Source organism: Neolamprologus multifasciatus, chromosome 9 (genome assembly GCF_963576455.1).
Source record: "Neolamprologus multifasciatus chromosome 9, fNeoMul1.2, whole genome shotgun sequence".
NCBI classification, from domain to species: domain Eukaryota; kingdom Metazoa; phylum Chordata; class Actinopteri; order Cichliformes; family Cichlidae; genus Neolamprologus; species Neolamprologus multifasciatus.
This window is the reverse complement of record NC_140447.1, coordinates 24652726-24676772: the sequence shown is the minus strand read 5'-3', so window position 1 is coordinate 24676772 and position 24047 is coordinate 24652726. Positions and strand designations below refer to the sequence as shown.

Sequence of the window (24047 nt, the reverse complement as noted above, 5' to 3'; positions counted from 1 at the left end):
ACTGAGGATGCAAGGTCGAGTTCAAGCTTGTCAGACTCTTAGAGTTGTACGAGATTTGGAAAGACAGAAGATGCTTCAAACATTACTCAATAACTTCATTCTATAAACACCTCAATGTGTAAATGCAGCTCTCAGCTTCAGTTCATGAGGAAAAACACAGAAAAAAAAGAATCATCAAAAACATGAGCAGACGTGACATATCGCATGTTTTTCTAGTACTGTATGTTACATTCTGTTCCCTGCAAAAAAAAAAACATGAAATAAAATAAACTTTTGGCAGGCAGATAATGTACAGCAGTTGTTCCACTTATTGTTTGGAAGCTTACTATGAAATGTAATTGAAGCAGATTGCTGCAGGAATGCTCTCATTTCTCCACTATGTCATAGTCCATTAGGACGATACGCTTAGGTTTCTTTCTCTGTGCAACACTGGTGGAAATATGAGATTTTCAGGGAGTGTGTGTGCGTTTATTGACTTGGAAAGCAGCTCTGTGAGTGCGTACGTGTGCGTAGTGTGCACTCTGTGTACTTTTTCTGTGCTGCCCTTTCAGATGCCAAAGGATTGTCTGAATATGTCATGCTTACTGGCAGTACGGTGTCACGTTGTAACACACGCGTAACACTACATCATCCCAAGTTCAAAATGCTGAACACAAACATTGCTTAACAGCAGCAAAACTTTTTAAAAATTGTAATTTCTATACTGAACAGTGTCCTTTAAAAGACAGTTTACCACCAAAACACAGGTTAACTGGATTCATTCTTATTCACACTGAGCAAACTTTGCAGGGAATTCCCCCACCTGATTATGCAATAGTATATCCATGATGACATTTAGACACAATGTATTTCATTGTAGCAGCAAAAGTGGGGCAACAACGGACAAGCTTAAAATGGATTTTTAATGCATTTTTCTGGTTTACTGAAACAGGAAGTTCAGACTAATTTTTTATTATAATTATTTGGCTTCCATGGTTTTTGGTCATGGTGATTTTTATTTCCTTTAAACAGGAAGATACTGAAGGCGTGTCTACATTTTTGTCCTCAGGCAACCAACAGTGGAGAATATCACTCTCACCACCATAAACTGTGGATTTTGAGATGGGAGTGTCATGTCAAGACCTGAAGGAAAATATGTTTCTCACTTTTCATTTGATGTCACTTTAACCTTGGGTTTCTAACTGCTAAATATGGAAATTACATGTGAAATAATTATGAATTAATTACTCTTTTTTTAACATTTAATAAATTACAAACATAACCAAAACATGCATGAGAAGGTATCACTGGGTATTATAGATTTTTTAAAAGATTTTATAAAAACCCAAGGAACCCCTGAAATATAGCTATGAGCAAACCAGAGTGTGAACTCAACAGCCCATCACTGCATGATCATTTTACCTACAGAGAATTAAATATGTCATGAGTCTTTCTGTCAAGGTAAGTACAGTTCTTCATCTATTGATCTATAAGAGTGTGTTAAACTACTGATTGTGTTTTTACTGTGAAGTTCTACCTGTCCTGCAAGATTAATGCCCATTGTCATGCATGGCTAACAGTAGCATTCAACTTTTTGATACAAAGCCTTTTATCTAGACTCAGTATTTACACATATATACGGGGCGATCGTGGCTCAAGAGTTGGACGTTCATCTTGTAATCAGAAGGTTGCCGGTTCAAGCCCCGGCTCCAACAGTCTCGGTCGTTGTGTCCTTGGGCAAGACACTTCACCCGTTGCCTACTGGTGCTGGTCAGAGGGCCCGGTGGCGCCAGTGTCAGGCACTCGCCTCTGTCAGTGTGGGTGGCTGTGGCTATGCTGTAGCTTGCCATCACCAGTGTGTGAATGTGTGTGTGAATGGGTGGATGATTGTGTGTAGTGTAAAGCGCTTTGGGGTCCTTAGGACCAAGCAAAGCGCTATACAAATACAGACCATTTTACCATATATTATTTCAACACTGAAGCATGCAAGTATTTATTTTATGTAAAACCTCTTTTTATTTAAAAATGAACTTGATCATTTATGACAATTAATTTTAGTCACTTAAGTCAAAAGAAGACAGTTCTTCGCATCCCCAGTTATTTATATTTGATGACATGGTTCTAGTCTTTCACCTTTCCATCTTTCCTTGATGCATTCATATGTTGAAAACCTAAGACGGGAGAGTAGCAGCAAGGTCCTCGTATAAAAAGGAGCAGGCATCAATGCCCACAGACATTATTTAAGTTAAACACAGCATAAATTGAAGAGTTGGGGAGCAAAGCGGCTTGCAGATGCACAGCAGCGGTAAAGCAGCTTATATAGCTCACCCTATGTAAAATCAGCCAAATCATTAGCTGATGTGAACTCACACTAAGATCATTTGATCTGTCTGGACTGCCTATACTAATACTATGCTAAACTCTATGCTTAGTGCCAACAGGTGCCAACAACCGTCCTCAAATTAACTGCAGTCTGAATTTTCTGCTTCCAAGTTCTGGATGAGGAAATACAGTTTTACCTAATAAGTAGACATGAAAGCAAGATTGTGCCTGATGATTTGATGGCAGCTTTCTGATAGTTGAAGCTTAAAATTAATTCCAGCAGTACTTTGACCAAACAGACTGTTCTTGTGTCAAATTTGTTGCTATAGAAAGAACATATAAAGATAAGGATGTCTTACCTATGAAGGGGATTGAATCCAGAGAGTCATCCAAGTTGTTGGATCCGGACTTTTGCCGTGTGTCTCCCAGCCTTCTCAGATGCATCTCCCTGTAGCTGTCACTAGACGTCCAGCACATCGCTGCATCTGCAGAGCCTGCCTTCACTAAGTGTGGTGACTTATGAGTCACTCCTCTCTGGTTGTCGTTAACAGCTATTACATAGGACGGAGGGCGAACATGAGCAGTTCCAGAGTTTTTGTCCCTTCTAAGGACCACAACGGTAGCATCAGGTCCTTCAACACCCTCTGCAAGACTGCCGTTAGTCCATACAAGAGAATTAGTGGAACTAGAGGTTTCTTTGACCTTTGGCTTTTGGGTGACAGCTCCATTACTGGTAGAAGCACTGCCAGCACTTTGTAGTTGTCTCTGCGTGGGCAGTTTAGACGAAGGACCAGAGCAAGAGGAGGATCTGGCTGCTAGCCCCGCCTCTGACCTGCTCTCTATTTTCAGACTGTCAGCCCTGGACCTGAGCTGCAGGTGCAGAGGGGAGGAGTAGCCCATATGGTTGCCCATGATGTTAGCTCTTTGGTCTTTTAGAGGGTCCGTGGGTTTAGTGGAAAGTAAGGCAGGTGAGGCGTCTGAGATGGCATTTTTGACAGGCAGACGTGACGGCCTCATTATGATGCCATCTGTCCTCGATGGTAGTGCAGAATCTGATGTACCTTTAGTAAACACAGGAGCTGCTAGAGGCGAGTTGGAAAAGCCCTGCCCTTCTTCCTCTTGTCCAGTGAGACTCCTGTTTAGATGAGGTAAAGCCCTCAACTCAGATCCCTGCCTGCTAGCCCTGGCTTCCTCTCCCTGACCCAGCTGAAGCCTGTCCTCCACTCCCAACCTGTCTCCAGAGAGAAGCCCGCCTAGCTCTCCAGGATGCTGACCCAGGTAATCACAAGACCGAGCACGAGGTTTGGTGACTCCTGTTGGGGTTGAGAAAGGCAGAGCATCCTGTGAAGCGCTACGAGGCCAGTTCCTAGTTGTTATCGTCCTCTCTGCCCCGCCTCCTAGCCTCTCCTGGGAGGCGCTGCGCAAAGGAGCTGTCACTGCAGCACCTTGACTACCTGTATCCACCCCACGGTCATTGGATGCACTCCTGCGTCTAACCTGGGATTCCAGTGCCCCTCTCTGACTGGCAACGGGAGGAGATGTTGTTCGTTGCTGGGTGTAGACAGAACTAGAACTGGAAGCTGCACGCAAGGTGTCCAAGCGTTCCTGGATGGTGCGGCAGCCATAACTGTGCAGTCTTTTGGCATCAATATAGTCCTTATAGGTGGTGTAGTTTTTCCAGTCAATGTTCTGGTGAGGGGAGGTGGAGGGAGCTGTGGGAGAGGGTGAGTAGTGGTTGGCGCTGGGTGAGATGGCAGTGGAGAACGTGTCCTGCGAGGCCCGTCCAGGTGGAGATAAGGTGTCAGGATAGATTCCAGGTCTAGAAGTTGAGGAAGGGGGGTAGACTGGCATTTCTGTGGTGCGTGAGGAGGGGTACTGTAACTGAGCGCTCCCAGGGACTGAGGGAATAAGGGGTCTTGGTCGGGCCGAGCCAGAATCTGTTGTAGGACCATACCGGTTTTCCTCAGTCCTGTGGCTGGGTCCAGCCCGAGCCACCCGAGACCCCCTCTCAATCTGATCAGGGGGCACTGTCCTCACATTGTCATTACAGACACACGCCACTGTCTGAGACTTTGACGTCTGCTGGGGAGGAGAAGGAGGAACAGGGATTTCCACCCGATAGCTCTTCTCTGTGGCGCCCCCTCGCCTCCCTGGTCCTTGAACTGGCCCTCTGGGAGTCTCAGTGACAGTGACAGGCTCTGATGACTGAGCCATGCCTGCAGCCTTGACTTCTATCCGTGGGTAACATATGGGAGGGGGCTCAGGGATATTCTGGGCATTTCCGCTGTATGCCTCATTTCCTTTGAGGTATGCATCCTGGGAATACGCCTGCAAGAGATTATAAGAAATTATATCACTTTGGTTGCAGAGAGGTTTAAGAGCTAAACCAATCCCATCACATCCACAGAGATCAACCTAACCAGAGAACAGATATTTTAAACTCTCCTAAAGGACAAGCATGGAGTGGGAAGTGCTGTAGAGTTGACACAACAACACTTGACACAAATATAACCGGTGCAGACGCATTTCCAAAAATATCCAAGAATACAAAGAGTGGGATATCTATTTTTGCCCTGTCATCTCATTTCTCAAGCAGTACTGCTAAAGATGCATTTACAACCACATCTCATATTACACCTCCACTGCCATTTCAGCCACAATAGCATGTTCCTATAGAAATACTACATCTGCATCTGCTGTTCATTGTAGCTCAAGTTACAAAACTGGAGAAGGGCTCGTAATCCACAAGTGTCATTTATTGACAGGAGTCTTTGTATGAGCTGACAAGATTATCAGCAAGTCAAACACTGCTGCATACCCACAGCAAACTGGACGTGACAGATGGGACAACTGGATTGATCCCGTCTATACCACTAAATGAATAGCACGCCATTTCTTCAAATCAAACAGAGCTCTGCTCAAAGTTTCTCAATTCTTTTTCTAGGAGACGGCAAACAAATGTTGCAGCCTAAACTCCTCTGTAAAAAAAAGAAACACAAGTGGGAAAAGAAGGCTGCCAGAGAGGGCAATAAGTAGAGAAAGAAAGCTGGAAAATCCAGAATAAACCCTCAGAGTCAGAGTGAGGATTAGTCTGGCAGGGGCTTACCCACCTTTGGTACCGAAGAGTGTGCCCTGAGGCATGAGGAGAGGGTGAACGGGGGTCTCCTCGGTCTGCTGCTGGCAGCTAACGTTACTTCTGTCAGCATGGCTTCACAATTCTACAGTCACTGAAGCCACCGAGGTACTTTCCGTGATAAAAAGTTAAAGAAAAACACTTTGTTTTGCCACAGATGGCGTCAGAAAAAAACTCCTGGCCACATACTGAACAGACTGTATTTCCACATCCTTTCAGCACAGACGTTCTTGAGAAAATGAAAGGGAGAGAGTTGCGTCGTTGGACTTTAATCGATAGCACTCTACCTGAGGTGTCAGATTACAGCTGCATTAACAGTAACAGCACTACCTCAGCTGCCGGGTGCCTCCCTCTGAAACTACGTTCAATCCAAGAGAACTCAACTTCCTCATCGTGGAAAGCACAGAGGGAAATTTAGAAGGTCTGTTGACAGACGATTTCAGGGCATTTGTTTATCCTTTAAACACATCTTTCCCGTCTTTCCCTTAACCTACTTATCAGCATAAGAGAAAAACACCCTGCTCTACCAGTCCTACCACTGCAAACACTATCTCAAGACAAGGGGAGATCTTTCATAAGGGATGAAGGAAAGTGGAAGATGAGAAGATTAGTATGATTTCCCTTCTTACCAGAGCAGTGATATCCCTGGAAAACTGCAGTCCACAGGTTAGATAAATGGAAGCAGAGAGAGAAAAAAGGAAATAAAGAGAAGTAAACAGGTAAGAATAAAGAGATAAAGAGGTACCAACGATAGACTTCGGCAAAAGCTAAAAATACATCTCGCTGTGGGAAGGCTGAACAGAGGCATCGCGGTCAGTCAAAGTGGAAAAATAACAATCAAAAAGAGCACAGCTGCCCATTTGGTGTTCGTCTTAGACCTGAATACCTTCCTGAGTCTCGTTGTTTGTCCCCATTATTTTGTCCCCTCACCTTCCTCCGCCTCCACCACACAGCACAGTCGCTGTCAGAACACACTGGCAAATATATTCTGCTGGCTTTTTCTCCTTCTACATACTCTGCATTTCTTCCCTTTGCTCTGTCACTCTCACCTGCTCACTGTGGTAACGCCCCTCCCTTGCCCTTCCTCGCCGGCTCCTGGAGCATTTCGTCGCCCTTACACTCTCTCCACACTTGCGTCTTTCCTCGTCTTCCCTCTGATCTGTCAGATGCTGCACTGTCAGATTTTTTTTGATTTTTTTTGCTCTTTTGGGTGAGCACCCTTACTTGCCTGATCTGCACCAGCTTCTGCCTTGTAAACAGAGCACTGAGGGGAGTCAGCTGACTGCAGCTGCACTCCCTCCGGTTAGTATCTCCCAAAACAGACATTTAAAAAGAGACACATACATATTTACTGATACTCGTGTTGCCGCTTCAAGCTCCTTTTATCTTATGGAAACAATATTAGATCGAGTCTTCTCAATCTTGTCAATATGAGCTCCACATGAATACCAGAAATTTCATATATTTCCTTTTTATGGGATATAATCTAATGCACAAGATCAAATATTAAATATGGAATGAGAACTATTAGCTTGTTTATTCACATTTCACTTTTATGTGGGTGTTCATTCTGGATTTTAAATAGGTCAGATTGTTGCGAACTGTACATTAAAATGGTGAAATTAACTCTGATTGTTGTTTTCCTCCATGAGGAGAAACAGCTAATTGCTTCCTTTGAATCCCTTGTGAGCTCTGATTCATTCCAAAAGGCCAAAAGCAACTTTCTGTGGCTTTTTGGTGAGCTGAGGCCAAACTAACAAGCTATGTGAGGAATTTAGCAACACAGTGGGATCTGACTCAGCTCTCTGCTTTAACTGTGATTTTCCCAAGCAGAGGTGAGAAACGTGTGGCGACTGGTTTGACACGGCTTTGCGCTGTTATCGTCTGAGTTGCTCTGGACCCTGACTGATGCCGTATGCTGGTTGTTTGCGTCGCTGAGCTCCTCAGGTTGATCGGTATAAACTCGCGGAGCTGCGGCATGAAACCCGGCTAGGCGGCGTTCCTATTTGCTGGTTTTACTCCCGGCCTTTTAAAAACTAGCCCACCCACATGGGACAATCAATACAAGCTTTAAGTATAAGAACAACCCTTAAGAAACATTGCATAGAGTGGGTGGTTAAACATTGACTCAACACTGGAATGATTACTAGAGTTCTTCCACAGTGGATTAATCATGTGACTACAAACTGCAGCCTGTAAATCCCTGCTAGTCTTGACTAGCTAGCCATAATCAGACGTTAACGACACATTTTTCTCATCATAAGACGTTTTCTCCCGATGCTCAAATTTGTGTAAATATTTGTTTTATTTAAAAACGTAAATAAAATGATAAAAACCTGAATTATGGTGTAATTGTCATTAATACTGTACTGTGGCGCCATATGACATCTGAGGTCATCATACTTGGTAACCCTAACACAACCCTAACCCTTTCATTTGGAGAAAGGTGAAACAGACTCTTTTAGATAAAATGTGAATAGTTTTTGATGCGTGCCAGTCAGAATGATTATTTTAGTTGTTTGTTGATTGCAAAGACTAGCAGAATATTTTAATGAAAACAAAACTTGTGTATTCTGTTTGCCTGGGTTATGCATGATTTACATCTATGCTGAATCCATGTAGAGGCCACCAAGTAACCTATGCAAGTGGCCAGTGCTGTTGCCAGCATTGTGCCACCAACACACTAGTTGGTTCTGGAGTTTCTCTATTTGAATGGATCCATTGTATTCCAGTCAAGGTGGAAAATAAAGATAAAATGATGATGGTACTGAACAGGCCAATCACAGTCTTTACAGGTTGCTCTGATGCGACGCAGTTAGTCTCTAAGTCACGGCATCGGGTTTCAGAAGGGTTTGTGGTCACAGCGTACCTCCGGCATAGATTTTACTCAGAAGCTTAGATCCCACTTTAGAGTCACAGACCTCAGAGGGTTAGGCAAAACAGCATAATTTGCAGCTAGTAACACAAGTTGTCTGCTTTGGAGTCTGGACACCAAACTGACAATTTAAAGCAACTGTTTGGCTACATGGCAAGCATCTGTGGAGCTGCTGCAAGAAAAATCTGACAAGAAAAGTTTTCACTGGCTCCAGCTGCACAGTGGAGAGCCACAGAAAATGAATCTAAAAGCAAACTTCAAGAATGATCTTGTCTGTAGCCAGCATTTTGAAAGGGATGATGAATGTGACTATTGTTGGATAAAAAAATTCCTTACTGAGTCATATTTGTTCATTGAGCATTACCAGGTGCAACCAAGGTCATGCTTTTGTATATTGCTACACAGGTTAGCTGACTCTACGTTACTGTATATACCCGACTGTTTGACACAATCACAAGCAAAACAGTGACAGCGAACAAAGTAACATACTGTAAAGTATCTCATTTGAGAATAAAATTGAAATGTATGGTTTGTTTGACACATCCAGAGCATTTTTCTTCAGCAGAACAAAGGTGATTATTTAATGTAATTTCAAAAGATTAACAGCTTAAGTTTTAGTATGCCTGCACACGTACTGCACGATGGATGGAATGAAGAGACAGACATTTTAATGTCAACATAAGTGAAAATTAATTATAGCCATTCATAACCTAATCCTAGAGTCTTAAAAGCTGCTCTCCAGTTTTACAACTGGGGATTATCTCTTTACATGTTTGTGCACTTGTGGTATTTACAGATAAACAAATGCTTACCAGCTGCAAAATGTCCTCATCCTTTGGCATCACACAGAGTTCCAGCAAGGCATCACTGATGGATGATAAACATAAGAGAGAGAGAAAGACAGAGAGAGGAACAGTTATAACATAGAGCTCAAATTAAGGACGTGTGAACATTTCTCGTAAGAAATGGCCAGGTGACATATTAAAGGGAAAAAAACTTGACTCTTAACCACTGCAGTGACAGGGTTGGGTGTCTCTGTTATGCCATTGGGGGCATTTCAATGGCAAACTTTGGATTGTAATGTGATTGGTATCTTCTAGATTAGATTAGATTAAACTTTATTAATCCCTCGGGTGGGTTCCTCTGGGAAATTTGGTCTAGGATGAGAACCTGGGCCAGGCCACACCAACAGGACATACATTAAAGGGCTTAATGACTAAAGTTACAAAGCAAATGTTAAATGAGATCTCAACCCAACTGAACATCTCTGGGAGATGTTGGACTCATCAGATTAAGGTCTCGCCATGTCTGCATGTGCTGATGCGTGGATGACTCAGGTCTGCTGTAGCTGTGCACTGTCACCAGAAGGAAGAGTCAAAAATATGAGGGCTACTCTTACTTGTGTTGTTATTTCTGAAGCAGGGATGTTAAACTCATTTCACTTTATGAGCCACATACACCCCACTTTGATCTTAAGTTTATGTTGATTCAAAGAAAATGTCTGGATTGGAGTCTTTTCTGGGCTACGGGCCTTATGTTTCACATTCCCGTTCTTCTTTTTTCTGGTTCACCTCCCGTGCTTGTTTGTACAACATTGTCCTTTTTTTGTTTTTTCAAAGCACCACACTGAAAGTCCCTTTGACTAAGAGAAAGTGTGCGTAAACGTCAAAACATCTGCCAGGAAGCACTCATGGGCTTAGCTGGAAAGTGTCTCAAAGTGTGTGAGGCTGTTAAGCTGGGCACTGGGATTGGTCTATTAAGAATGACGTGAAACCGAATGTTAAAAACAACATGTGCTGCTATTTAGATTGTTTTTTCCACATTTCTTCCTCTCCCTGGTGAAGCCTGCTATCATTCTCTTTCCTGTTCCGTTTCAAACATTCAAAATTCTTGGGAGGACTGCATGCAAGTGTTTTTCCAAAGCATCTGCATTGGTTACATTATTACAGTCTTTCTCTCTCTAAGTGCAACCAAAAAGTCATGCAAGCAAACACAAATGCAGGGCCTCAAATTCTGCATGAGGCAGCACTCTCCAAAATTATAACGGTGTTGCCACAGAGTAACAGAAATTGGCATTTTCCCACCTGTAGTTCGTTTACTTTGGTCTGAATCAGCTGATAAATTTGTAAAACTCTAGATGTTTCCCATTTTTTGGTTTCTTTTAATAACACTAACAATAAAAACTACGTGAGAATGTTGAGTCCGCTTATTGGCCACATGTGTCGGAGACGGAAGAAACAAAAATCAATCAATATGGAAGCGTACCTTGTTGCTTGTCTAAGCGAGCTCTTTAAATTTATGGCCAGTTGCCAAGGTTATCATACTCAGCATACTTGGGGCAATTACCTGGAGGACTACTTAACCCTGTGCTGACGGATGCTCCACGCCAGTCCGTTATTCACCTCTCTGTGGTAACTAGACTCCCGCGAAAGCGTTACGCTAATGTTTTATTGGAACTGCGTTAAACCTGCCTTCTTGTGTTTAAGATTTCGATCCAGCGTCCAGTGTCTGCCACCTGCCCGGTGCTTCATCTGGCCTCGTCACTAACTCCACGGATTCCCTTCTCACGAACCTTCCCACTTCCCTCCCGAGCCCCACAGTCCCACTCCGATTGTAAGCCCGCTACTCTAACCTTGTCTTGTTGTGCTCCCCAGCTTCCCGGCTCACTAGTAATCTTCTCCCCTTTCTGTTGCAGCCTCCCACAGTCCCGATTCCGGCTTCCCCGTGTCATTTGTTTCCCCGGGTTTTTTAGTTCCTTATTTTCTCCTCTGGTTTTCCCGGGCTGCCTTTTGTTATTTACAATAAAGTGTCCTTTCCTGCTAGCACTTGAGTCTCCTTCTGGATCCTTTTGTGCACACGCACCTCGGTGCATGACGACAGGAAACATTTCACTTAGACTAGGTGGGCCAGACTGGGGTCAGATCACGTCTTCATCATAAATGGAGATCATGAAAAAGATCCACAACACAGTGCTCCAATCAAAGTGCACCAAAGAGGATAAAAGAGTCAGACTTTGATTTATCCTGGTATTCTTTTGTCACGTCTCTGTACATCTTTTCACAGCTAAATGTAACACGTGGATGTGAAAGCATGTGAGCTTTCTCTGAGAAGGAAACTTTCTGCTAAAAATGAACATGTTTCCCAACATCTCTAACTCCTTTCCCATCAATAAGCCACAAACATTTATGAAAGGATTAGATCTTGTGAGTCATTCAGGCTTTTTGTTTTCCCTCAAAATGAATCATTAACTGAAACGTGCAATCTTACCTGTTCTGGATCAAGGCTATGACTTGAGAGTATGTTTTCCCAATGATGCTCTCTCCATTCACCTTCACTATCCGATCCCCTGGGCAGAAAAGAAAAAGAATAGATGAAAGAGCAGCACGTGTTTGTGCTCTGAAAAATGATCTGAAACCACAGTCAACGTGATTATTGACCGAAGAAACCACAATGGAGTGACTCCTTCCAGCACAAACACACATTTGTGTTCAGATCAAAAGGAGAACCGTAATACCAGCGCATGTTTATGTATGTAAAGACCCCATGTTAGGACCTATCTCCAAGTTTTCTGAAGATGGCCATCATACAGGAAGAGAGGGGAGGTGAGTTTAGGAGTGAAACTAAATAATTGTGGGAAAATACCACTCGCTTGTCCCAGGAGGAGAGCGAACAGATAAAGGCAGGCAGCTTTAGACGGCTTGTCTGGATCGCTTTACATTTCCTGTAAAACAACGTGCTAACCTGGCAGTAATTCTGGCAGCAGTAAGCCATCACCTAAATTCCAGGGAAACTGTCAAGAGCAGGAGCTGATCCATGCTTTCACCAAAAAGGGGATATTTTTATGTTCGCTGATTAAAATTAGAACTGATTCCTGTTTTGATAAGACAAGAAAAAAAGTGGGAGATGTACAAAGACAAATTTAAAGAGAGGTCAGAATAACAGCGTGCATATTACACTTTGCTCAACCCCCCACGAAGGAGCCATCTGTTATTTTGTAACCTCATATCTGTTTTGCCTGGCAGTTTACAAGGAAGTGAGTTACCTACAGTACAGACGTGAAGAAATCTTGGCATACAAAAGCACTTTGAGGTCAGATATGAGACAGGCAGAGTTAATCAGATCTGCCGGTTATTACACTGTGTGTGTGTTAATGTGACTGTGTGTGTGTGTGTGTGTACCTGTACAGAGTCCAGCTCCGTGGGCGGGACCTCCCTCCTTCACTTGCTTGACGAAAATCGTGTCCATTGGCTCCAGACGATTCCTCTGTCTCCCTGGCAACCAGAGAGTGAGAGAGAGTGAGCACAGATGCAGAATGGCGATTGGTCACACAGTTAGGAAAAGCAGCAGCAGTGGAGTCATAACTAGGCCAAATTGCATTGGGAGAATTTAACAGCTTCAATATTCTGCTGATGATGCTGATTATTGCATATTTCCCCTTTGAAGCCCTGAAATGATGTAAATGCAGACAGTTTGTAGCAAAAACACGAAGTCCAAGGAAAGTATAGAAAAAGGAGAGTCTATAAATTTTAGACTGTTGATAGATGATGACTTGCAGAGGTTTTTTTCCTGTCTCAAAGAGTTATTTTTTGAAGGTGATTGTGCACATGTGTATGGCTGCTACACATACACTTTATGGATAAATGTACTGGGCCACCTGTACTGGGAGCTGCTAAGCTTGGGAAACTGATACTACAAAGGTTCTGGTGAACCGTTTTTGTGCTGATGTCAATGCCAGAGGAGGTTTGGAGCGCTACAGTTATTCATTTAGCAGCTTTTACACACTTTTAACACTCTGCAATTCCCGCTCTGCAACTTTATGCGGTCTGCCACTTCATGGCTGAGTTGCTGTGGTTCCTAAACACTTCCCCTTTGCAATAATACCACTTACAGTTGATGAATGAAAAGCTAGCGGAGAATACATTTTAAGAACTGACTTGTTGCAATGGTGGCATCCTGTTACAGCACCACGCTCAAATTCAATGAGCTCTTTGGAAAAAGTTTAAGATTTATACCCCAATATGTTCATATTGAGTATAGTTAGGGCAAAGGATAGTCTGTGCATTCTCCTGTTATTTGTGAGAATACCTATTTAGTAAAGATAACTTTATTCAGGAAAAACAGCTTACAAAAATATAAAAAGAATCCGATGAATAAAGTTGGAAGGTTCAGTAGTGATAAAAATCACTTCCATCAGAACTAAATATTTGGCAAAAATGCTCAGCCATTTTCATTTTTCCTCTTGTCCAAAGGAAACACCTGGGTTTTCAGTCAGTTTAAAGCAGCAGAGATTTATTTTGCTCTTTCTTTACTTTAAAAGTCGAAATGCAACAAAATAAGTGCTGTTAATATATAATCAAGTTGCCTGCTGTCACCAGATGTTGTATTTTGGGTGTTTTTCACTATCTTACTAAACGCTGATATGCTGCAGCTAACAGTTAGTCAGCTGTTTGGTGAATGAGAAAAACTTTTCATTGTCATATGCACTGTCACCGACGGTTTCAATTGTCCTTAAAGTCCAGGGTCAGATCTTTTGTTGTTTTTCTTATCAGCAATTCAAAAAACAAAAGGAAATGCATTGCATTAAATTAAAACAATGAAAACCATATTACAAGCTAGGATTAAATAGCTAAAATGTTTGATATCTGCTCAGAAAATAGCCAAACGGGTTAATTTTATTACATTAGCTAACACTGAATGACGCCTTATTTTCAGTTCTGATCAGTGTTGCATTTTCAAACTTAATGCACACCGACTTCTTTAGCAGAACCACACATCTCAAAATATGTCATCATCATAACATCCAAACACTGTGCATCAGTTCACATCCTTTCACTGGCTGAGGACAGAGAGGGGAGGTCACAGGATGCTGACATGGCTGCACGCGAACAAGCCACAAAGGAGGTCACTTTCATATGGCAGAGGGAAAGCTAGCACAGCATGCCATGTGACGTACAGTGAGGCAGGCTAGTGGAGAAAACATAGCTGATTAAGGATCAATACTATCATATTTCAAACATATTCAGACAGCATCTATCTAAAGGTATAGCCAGCAGTTATCCTTGTGTGTAATGAAGATAATAACTGTCTTTAACTGAGCCCATTAAGCCACAATCTCAGTTAACATCGGCTGCCTTTGAGAGCCCACGGGCTTTGAGGAAGTGCAACATCAGAGCATCCCCACTGTTCTTCCCTCAGGGAACGCTGACGACCGTGCCCTGCTTTGAGTTCACACATGCATTTACTAGCCAGAGGTTACTCTGACAGTCGGTGTGTTTCAGAGCTCTGAACAGCTGGACCGGAGCAGATGTTGCTAAAGAAAAACTTCAAAGGTGAGGAAACATTCACTGAGTTTACACATGTTGGTCTGGGATCCAACCTTGTAACACTTTGTCCCTTTTTTCCTAAAATCATGACTACATCCAGACTGCATGCATTTAATGTCGAATTCCTGCTGGGAGGAACCACAGAAATGTTTCCAGAAGAGCCCGTTGTAATGCAAGTGTGTCACCTTAGTCGTCCTCTTTCCCTGCAAGCCGGCATGTTCAATGTTTATACCACTGCCTCCCTCCTGTGGCTGAATGTGTTACTGCAGGAAATTAACATTTATTATACTGGAGGTTCCCTGCGACAGACAGGCGACCTGTCCAGGATGTACACCGCTTCTCGCCCTATGACAGCTGGGATAGGCTCCGGCGCCCACCGCGGCCCTGAAAAGGGTAAGCGGAAGCGAATGGATGGATGGATACTGGAGGTTTGACCAACTAGGATGTCAGATAATAGGAACAGCATCTGCTGATAAATGTTGTCCCTTGTATGTTCTGGTTTATTTAATCCTCACAATGACAATACCATTATCTCAACCATGTTAGTTCAGGAAGCTATAATGTCACAGATTTCATATGTAAGCTTTAGGTATACAAAAGTCAGTTTATTACTCTGATGTCAACATTAAATGCACTTCAGAGTTTGACTGAGAGCAGCTGCAGGGTTGTTTCTGATCCAGCAGAGGGCAGCAGAGGCTGTAAAATGACTCACCACCCAGGTATAGCGTAAAACTGTTAAGAGCAGCTTTTCACTCTTCATGCTGATATGATGTCATTGAATTATCTGGTGACTAAACAGTTACCAAAACCTTGGCATGCTGACGTTGTGGCTCTTTTTCAGCACTCCAAAACAAGCGATGAAAGCTGCACTGATGCATTAGGGCCTGATGTTACAGGCACATTTAAGGACGTGACTGACCCATGCCGTAGCTACAGATGTCAACAAATACTCTCCCCTCCCTCCCCCCTCCCAGTGTGTGTACTAAGCAGGTTCCCCCTCCGCTATTAGCCAACCTCAGCAGGCTCCAGCTCTGCAGCAGAAATTGGATTGTGGAAGTTTCCATGCGCTGCAGCTGGATGAACGGGATTAAATATGGAAAGCTTTGGATAGATTTAATGCTCCCAACTGTCTTAAAGCAGAAACTATTATGTGGATTAATGAAATACATCAGTCCGCCTCAAAATGATTTCAGCTCATCTGAAACACAGATGGACAGCTGAATAACCGCAGTGATTTTTGGCGGGAAAATCTTTCACAAATGACACTTATGAACCAGCTCGCGTCACCCTTTTACGTCACAGTAAAAAGGCATATGAAAAGCAAACTGTGGCAAAGAAAGCATGTGCAACCTGTAAGGTGCCAGCATAGGTATATACACTATAATGTCAAAGGTACTGAGCCACCTACACTCTACCACCTACCCATGATCTGCTCTACTATGGACACCCATGCCAAGAAGCTCCTGGCGTACAGTTTTGTGCTGCTGGTAATGCCAGGAGTTACTGAGTCAGCAGAGCATTGGCAGTTTTTACACACTAGGCCTTTGCACTTGGTGACCTCGCTCTTTAACTTTACCTGGCCTGGCACTTCATAGCTGAGTTGCTGTGGTTTCTTAATACTTCCAGATTGCAATAATACCACTAGCAGCTGATTGTGAAATATCTAAGAGGGAAAAAAAACTCACTAACATACTTGATGCAACATTACCCACTGGTTCAAAAAGGTTTGTAAAGGCAGACTGCTTTCATTTTATGCACCAAATGAACTGAAAACATTTAATAGGTGTGGCCCAGTACATATAGAGTATATAAACCACAGACTGTATATAAAAGATGGGATTAGAAGCCATATCATCACCTATTAACTTATAGAATATGGTTTCTATAATCCTAGATAGGTGGTTGGATTAAACTATAAATCAGTCTGAATCCTAAAGCAGCCACGCTTTAAGATACTGTATAGCTGAAATGGTTGACCTGCTAAAAAGAAAAATACTACTTATAGACAAAAGATCTATAACAGGCAATAAACATGTTTATTTTATCTTTAAAAATTAGAATTTTACAGTTGACTCCGTGGTGGAGCCAGCCTCAAGCAGCCATTAGAAGACATTATCAAAAATGACTTCAGGTATTCTGTTTATCCATGTAAAGGCAAGGGAAAACATCGAATGGGATGAGCTCATTTGCTTGAAAAAAGGTCCTTAAATGACTAATCCATTACTAACATATTATTATTTTGACTTGATTAGAGAAGCAATTCTTTCAGATGTACTTTTGGTTCCACAAATGTAAAACTGAAACCCAATGTTGACACATCTTAATCTATTCAAAACCCGAGACAGCTTCTTATCGAGGCCTTTTGGCACTGTTCAAATAGTCTCCAAATACCAAATACCATGCATTTTTGTTCATTTCCTCCATAACTGAAACAAAATCAGTGAGAAGAGGAAAGCAGACATACGTGCGTTCAGTCTGTTTTTTATGTTGTTTTCAGTCTGAATCAGTTTTATCAGGTAATTCACTTGACTTTTTGAACCTAGATTTAAATGCTTAATGGATGCTGCAAATTAGCTCCAGCTAGATGCTTTGTATTCATTACGTCTGTATTACGGCTTGCACATATGCAGCAGTATTTATCTGTATTTCTTCCTTTGTATTTATGGTCCAATCTAGAATTTTACAGTCAAAGGCTTCAGCACTGCTTCCTGACTTCAACAAGCTTGTGTCTGGCTCAGGTCCCTGGCTGCACAGCTGGGCCTGGTTGCGTGGGCCAGCTCCCCGCTCCCCCGTTGTTTTGGGTTAGATAATGTTATTCTACAGAGGGCTGGGCCCGCTGCCCACTCCCTGGATTAACCCTGGCGTAATGCCTCTCTGTCCATCTCGCTGTTCTCTACCACTTGTGTCACTCGTGCATTTGTAAGCATTTCAAATACTAATAAGAAGGTCTGTGCTGGAGTTTAGATGGTTATCTATGACAGGTCCGCTCCATTGGGGAAATATCAAAATGGGAGGTGCCTGACCCTGACACAAAGCAGTCCCCCCATAGTGCAGGAAGGTCAAAGCACAAGTACACTGCACATAAATCCATAAACTCTAACTTCCTCGAAAAGCAGAGCTTGTTTTAAGGCCAAACATGCGCTCAAAGAAACTGAATTGCTTCAAGGCAGAAGATCATGAAAATAAATACTGTAATTCTGCCCTTTCTTCTTCAGTTTCCATAAAGAAACAACATACACAGTTCACACAAGCCAGTCCAAACACAACTCTACTGTGAAAGCCTAAACTCTGCTGAAACACCTGTGTACCCGAGCCCCGACCTCTCTGAAATACTGAACAAACCCACATCCTTACAAACTGCATCAACAATGATGCGGCGACTCGTAGCTGCCGACATCAGAAGGGCCAGTCTTATTTCACTAAACACTGGATTTTGTTAACAGCCACACAGCTTTCTGACAGTAACATAAACACACACTGGAGCAGGGCATGTCAATACGTCTTGAAACCCCTGTCATCACCATTCGAGTTAACTCAGGAGGGAGTCAGCTGTGTTTGTGGCACCTCTACACAGGCCAGAGTGTTGCTGCATTTTTGAGGCCAGTGGTGAAAACTGTTAAGATTTCGAATGTTGACTGAAGTTGTGGCTTGTCAGGAACAAACAAGCTGTGATTGGTCAGCTTCTAATTCCAAGTCTCAAGATCAATTTCTACTTCTGCCTTTAATCCATGTAGAGCAAATGCAAGTGTCTGACGCTGTTGCAAGTATTTATACTTGTATCCATACGCCTGAACTTTTATGCAATTTTGCCAAGACACTAGTTGGCAAAGGGAGTTTCTCTCTGTAAATCTAAAAGGGAAAGTTTTCACATAAATATTAATCAAAACCTAAAATGTAGACATCTCAAAAGGGACCTACTGTATTTACTATATATAAAAGTAATAACATTCTCTACTGTTCATTTCACTGGAAATCTAATTTGTAATAAAGAAACTGCACCTCTTCAACATATGAATAATGAAGACTGACCACATGCTATTGGTTGAGCAAGAAAAACAGAGCATTTATGGGCCCTGAAGTACCATGTTTTCGTCAAACAGATTCTAAAATACATCAAATACAAATTCCTTGTAAATTTGGCCACCCCACATACAATACTACTATTATTCACAATCCAAGTAATGATATCATCAACACAATATGTAGTAAGAAATGTAACCTAATATGTATGTGTAACACCCAGCAGGGCTGGATTCCTGCAGTTCCGGGATCATTAGAATATAAGTTACTTCCAGGACTCCAGCATTCCTAACCTGGGACACATGCCGAGGTAGAAACACATGCCTAACAGTACTGTGTGCATATGTCCACTCATCACATCAGATTTACACACAAACATGTCTGGTGTTTTTTCTCACCAGGGCAGGAAGGTGGTGGAGTACTTTCCATCACTTTTTTTTTAAGAATCACACATACCACAATCCACTGAGGGGAAAGCGGATATGTATTGACATTACACTGACATGCACAGCAAAAAGAAAAAAAAAAATCAGTATTTTGTTTTCTTTCTGTGAAACAAGCCAAACTATCCACCAGGGGAGTTCAAGTTCAAGTGAGGGAGCAAGTGACAAACATCTGGAGACACATGGGGTGATTTTAGTCTAAAATGTTGTCTCCGGTCTCTTGGAAAATGAGCTAAACCTGTACCCTTAACACGGATTTTCCACTTGCAGCTCAACAACAGTAACCAGGCCTGTCGAGCTTCTAATTACTTCACACATGTTGAAGCTGTGTTCATGGGTCTGTAGTGTGAATCGTTGCTTTCGTTGCCTTTTCGTAACTAATACCAAATCAAACATCGAAGGAGTGGCAAAGCCCAAATAACGTGCTATTCGCGTTGGCTGTTAATTGTTCTTTTTACATGAACGTGCAATTTTATAGGTGGATTACAGTGTAATCTATGCTTGAGTCATTCAGTTTAATAATACTTTTTGTCCATTTAGGTGTAGTTAATTTTATCTTACCATCACAGCTTTATAATGACTGAAGCTGTTTTGAAATTCATCCATTTAGAATGAATTTCAAAACAGCTTCAGTTTTGAAATTCCTGCTCAGTGTCGTGCTCCTTTCAAACACATGCCAAGCAAACTGATCACACCGTGCACATTTTGTACAAAGGTAAGGTGTTACTCATGGAGCACCGTGACATCAAAACTACTGATTTAGTTGTCATGTGGGTTGAAATGTGACATTTTCATATACTTTATTACCTCTTGAGGTGAGTTTGGCTGTAGTTACCAGTGTGAAATAGTTAGTAGTTTGTAAAATTCAGCTTTTAAAGTATCTTATTTAATTCTGTTTGTTAGGCAACCAATGTACTGATGTTTTTAAGGGGGGTTGTTTTGTTTTTGTATTTCCCTTTTCTGTGGAATTTTTTTTTCATTTGACTCAGAGCCATCTGGTCAGATGATTTTGCCTGGGTTGTTTAATGTTTGCATCACTTTTTACACACAACAATGTAAGTAATGGGGGATTTATATTTTTGCATTAAATCTAATCTTTCCTACATCACAACTTATGCCATAACCTGATGTGAATGTAGCATAATCTCATGTCACTTCAGCCTACAACAACTGTGATTGGCCAGTCTAGTTGCACTGGTGCATTTCTGGCTAGCTCTTCTTCTGCTGCCACTTTTCAAGCTGACTGAAAGAGAGAGGATCAACCTGATGAGCCAAACCTCATTGGCAACTTAAGTTGCAATGGCAAAGTTGCAGAGGAATGCTTGACATACCGCGCACAAAGCTAAGGACCTTCCACAAGCAAGGACCTTAGCCACGTGCGTACGCAATGTAGCAGGCTCTACATAGATTCACCCAGAAGTCCTAAATAGGCTTAAGCAGCCATCAAGTGCATATTTAAGAGTTGTTTTTACAAAATCCTGACTTTAGAACCAGTCAGCCAAGAACATTTGTAACTTCCCTCACTCACTATATCTGCAACCGACAATTGTTGTTTCAGGAAAAGTGATGTTTGCCAGGTAGAAATGATTAGCCTGTAGACCAATTGCTCTGCGTGTTCTCTGTTGCAACAGAAAGCTAGACAGTCACAGCAAAGATCAATTTACAGTAGTATGTTGAATCGTTGCAGAGCTGACATAATGCAGTAAGTGATGTTCGTTGTTTGCATTTATAATTGAGCACTGGTGGGTCTGCATTGCTCTATCATCACAAGTGAAACCAGGCTGTTTATATTGGACCTGGACCTGATAAATCATTTGGGGGAGTTGGCGTTGGGGGTGGGGTGATACTTCAGTACATGTATTTTCACAGCTAAGAAAACAACCAAACAGCATAAGTCCACACAGGCAGACTAATGGTTATTGCATTAGCACTGTGAACTAGCTAGATACAATTACAAAGCTTTGCATTTCAGTTTACAGAGGCTCTCCATGGGATTCTTCAATAACATATTATGATGGATAAAAAAGAAATTTGTGGCTGGCCAACAAACAACATTTTTAAGAATAAAGACTTACATTACATTTAAATTTGCATTTTTAAAAAATAGGAACATTTCTGAAAGGTAAAAAACAAATTCTTGAGACAAAAAGGCAAATTACAAGAAAATCTTGTTTTTAGAACCTTTTTTCCTATTAAATTTCCCAGCTTTTATACTCAAAATATCTAATATGTTCAACCATCGATCCAATCTCTTCTGGTTATCCAGTTCAGGGTTGCGGGGGGCTGGAGCCCTACCCAGGTGCAAGAGGTGCGGTACACCCTGGACAGCTCACCAGCCTGTCACAGGGCTAACACACACAGACAGGCAACCATTCATGTTCGACAATTAAGAATCGTCCTGATTATTAATGTCACATTTTCAGTTTGAGTGGGTGTATGAGCTAAATAATACCGATAATATGTTAGATTTACCATTACTCATACATGCCTGTGGAGTCGGTGCAGAAAAACACTGATTGAGAGCTCAATGGGGTGAAAGAAGGACATGACAGGAAAACTATTTGTAAGAAACTAGAGTTGCAGAGGAAAGAAGTGACTATGGGAATTGAGAAAACAGAGAAAGAAAGGGAAAGACAGAGGGGGAGAAAGTGAAAGAGCAATCAAAAGAAAGGCAGTATGAGAAGCAAAAAGAGGGAGAAAAGATTAAACTTTGGATGTAGCTTTGTTAAAAAAGGTGGGGCATCAAAAAGCCCACTGGAGAATACAGGGGAATTCTGTTTGCTTGTGCTGCATTACATTCCCTCTGCAGAATTTATGGGAACAATCAGAAATTTGACTTTTAAAATAAAGCTGCAGAGAAAATAAAGCTGCAGAGAAAAGAGTTTCACATTGAATGAAAAACAAATATTTGAACAGATGGAGAAATTTTTGTGTTGCTTCTCTCGCTGTGCAGTTTCATAAGCATTGCACACTACGCCTCATTCAGATTTCACCCTTCAACAGCTCGCTAAAACACACAACTGAAGAGAAAAGACATACAGGAAAGGGAGAGACAGGCAGAAGAGGGAGGGAAGAAGTGAGGAAGTGAGATAGAGAGGACGATTTGGGATAACAGCCGCTCGGTATGTACACAAGCGCTGTGAAGGGAAATAAACACATCCACATTTGAGACAGGCACAGTAAGGAATATCCATGTTGTTTTTATGTCTCTGTACGTCGGGGTTTACGTATCTCTAAATCTACATCAGCGTATGTTTCTGCTTTCTAGAAGTTTGAAGTGTTTCCAGCGGCAACACCCAGCTAGTCGACATGCGGTCAGCTCCCCCCCTCCCTCCTCCACTAAACACCAATAGACTCATCACACGCCCTGGCCCGGAATCAAGCAAATAAACTCCAGTGCAGCGCGATGGGGAGGCCGCAGTGAACCTCGCAGACCTGACTCGAGCTGAATGCAACTTTTTTTCATTCTATCTTTTTTTTTTCTCGAAACATTAAAACAACCAAGCACATGGGACGGATTATCTGTCTGGGTTTCACATGGTTTTTCGATGATGCTATGAGTGTTTTTGAGCGTATGTCGTTTGCTATGATAGTGATCAGTGGTTGTCACATAGCAACATCCACAATTTGAACACATCAGTGAGTAATAATTCCAAAGCCAAATGTTTAGAAGCTTAAACACAAGCCAAAGTCTTTTATTGCACTCATGCCTGCATGCTATTTTATGACATACAACAAATAACAGATTATTAGGAAATTGAGGAAACATCTCCTTCTGGAAAAGACTGTGTATTATTTTGTAGGATCAAAAGCTAAAATATAGGCTTTGACAATAGATGTCATTTAGTGACTCATTTCAGCATTTTATTTATTTTGTTTTGTCAAAGAAAGCCAAGCCATCCAAGACTTACTTAAACAGTGAACAATGCCCTCTACTTTATTTTAAAGGGTTACTTTTAAAATAAACCAGGCACTAAAACTAAAAACAGTAGTAAAAATGTCAAACTTTTAATAGGTATGCTAGTGTTATTTGACTCACTGATTAATTGCTAGTGAACTTGCTAAGAACTACTACAAATCCTGTTTATCCTTTCTTTTTCTGGAACGGACTAACTCAGGTGTGATGTCACTACCAAGTTCCGGCATCCAAATTCCAAGATATCTGGAATGTGGCGTCAGTCGCTTACCAGGTCCCAAATACAACATTGATATAATCGAGCTGCTTGAGTCTCTAATAGTCCTGAAGACCCAACTACGGTGCAGATGACAATGATTGTCTTTATTCTTTTTTCTGCTCTGGAGATCCACTGTAAGCCAAATTAACTGAGGTTACAGAGCATAAGGCCTCAATAATAATAACAATAATAATACGTTTTATTTAAAAATAGTGCCTTTCAAAGCACCCAAGGACACTGTACAACAAATAAAAACACAAAAACTGGAAATATACACAATAATAAGAATAACAGATAAGTTAAGAGCATACAGAGGTTTAAACATAAGCAATTTTAAACAGATGAGTTTTGAGGGTGGACTTAAAAAGAGGGAATGAACTAATGTTTCTGAGGTCAAGGGGGAAAGGAATTCCAAAGTCGAGGGGCAGAGCAACTAAAAGCCCCGCTCCCCATTGTAATCAGACGAGCGGAAGGAGAAAAAGAGAAGATGAAGATCTGAGGCACCGGTATGGGAAGTTCATCTGTATTAAATCAGAGAGGTATGGTGGAGCGAAAGAATGAATAGCCTTAAATGTATAAAGGATTATTTTAAAATGGATGCGAAATTTAACCGGGAGCCAGTGTAGCTGCTTCAGGATTGGGGAGATGTGGTGGGTAGAGGAAGTCCTAGTAATAATATGGGCGGCAGAGTTCTGGACACGTTGGAGCTTGTTAATGGATTTTTGTGTAAGGCCAAATAATAGTGAATTACAGTAATCAATTCGAGAGATAACAAGA

The 24047-nt window shown here is 41.9% G+C and overlaps 1 protein-coding gene across 5 annotated transcripts in view; it reads right to left on the bottom strand.

Annotated features, from left to right (window-relative positions):
• arhgap21a (Rho GTPase activating protein 21a) overlaps positions 1–24047 on the bottom strand; it is a 103716-nt gene that overhangs the window by 23250 nt on the left and 56419 nt on the right. For 3 of the 5 annotated variants that reach the window (XM_085172117.1, XM_085172114.1, XM_085172116.1), the window contains 5 exons: positions 12488–12580; positions 11577–11655; positions 9122–9176; positions 6064–6087; positions 2661–4629 (listed from right to left, as the gene is read on the bottom strand). In XM_085172117.1, coding sequence (XP_085028243.1) covers positions 2661–4629; positions 6064–6087; positions 9122–9176; positions 11577–11655; positions 12488–12580 — 2220 coding nt within the window. The other 2 variants (XM_085172115.1, XM_085172118.1) reach the window with 2 other exon arrangements.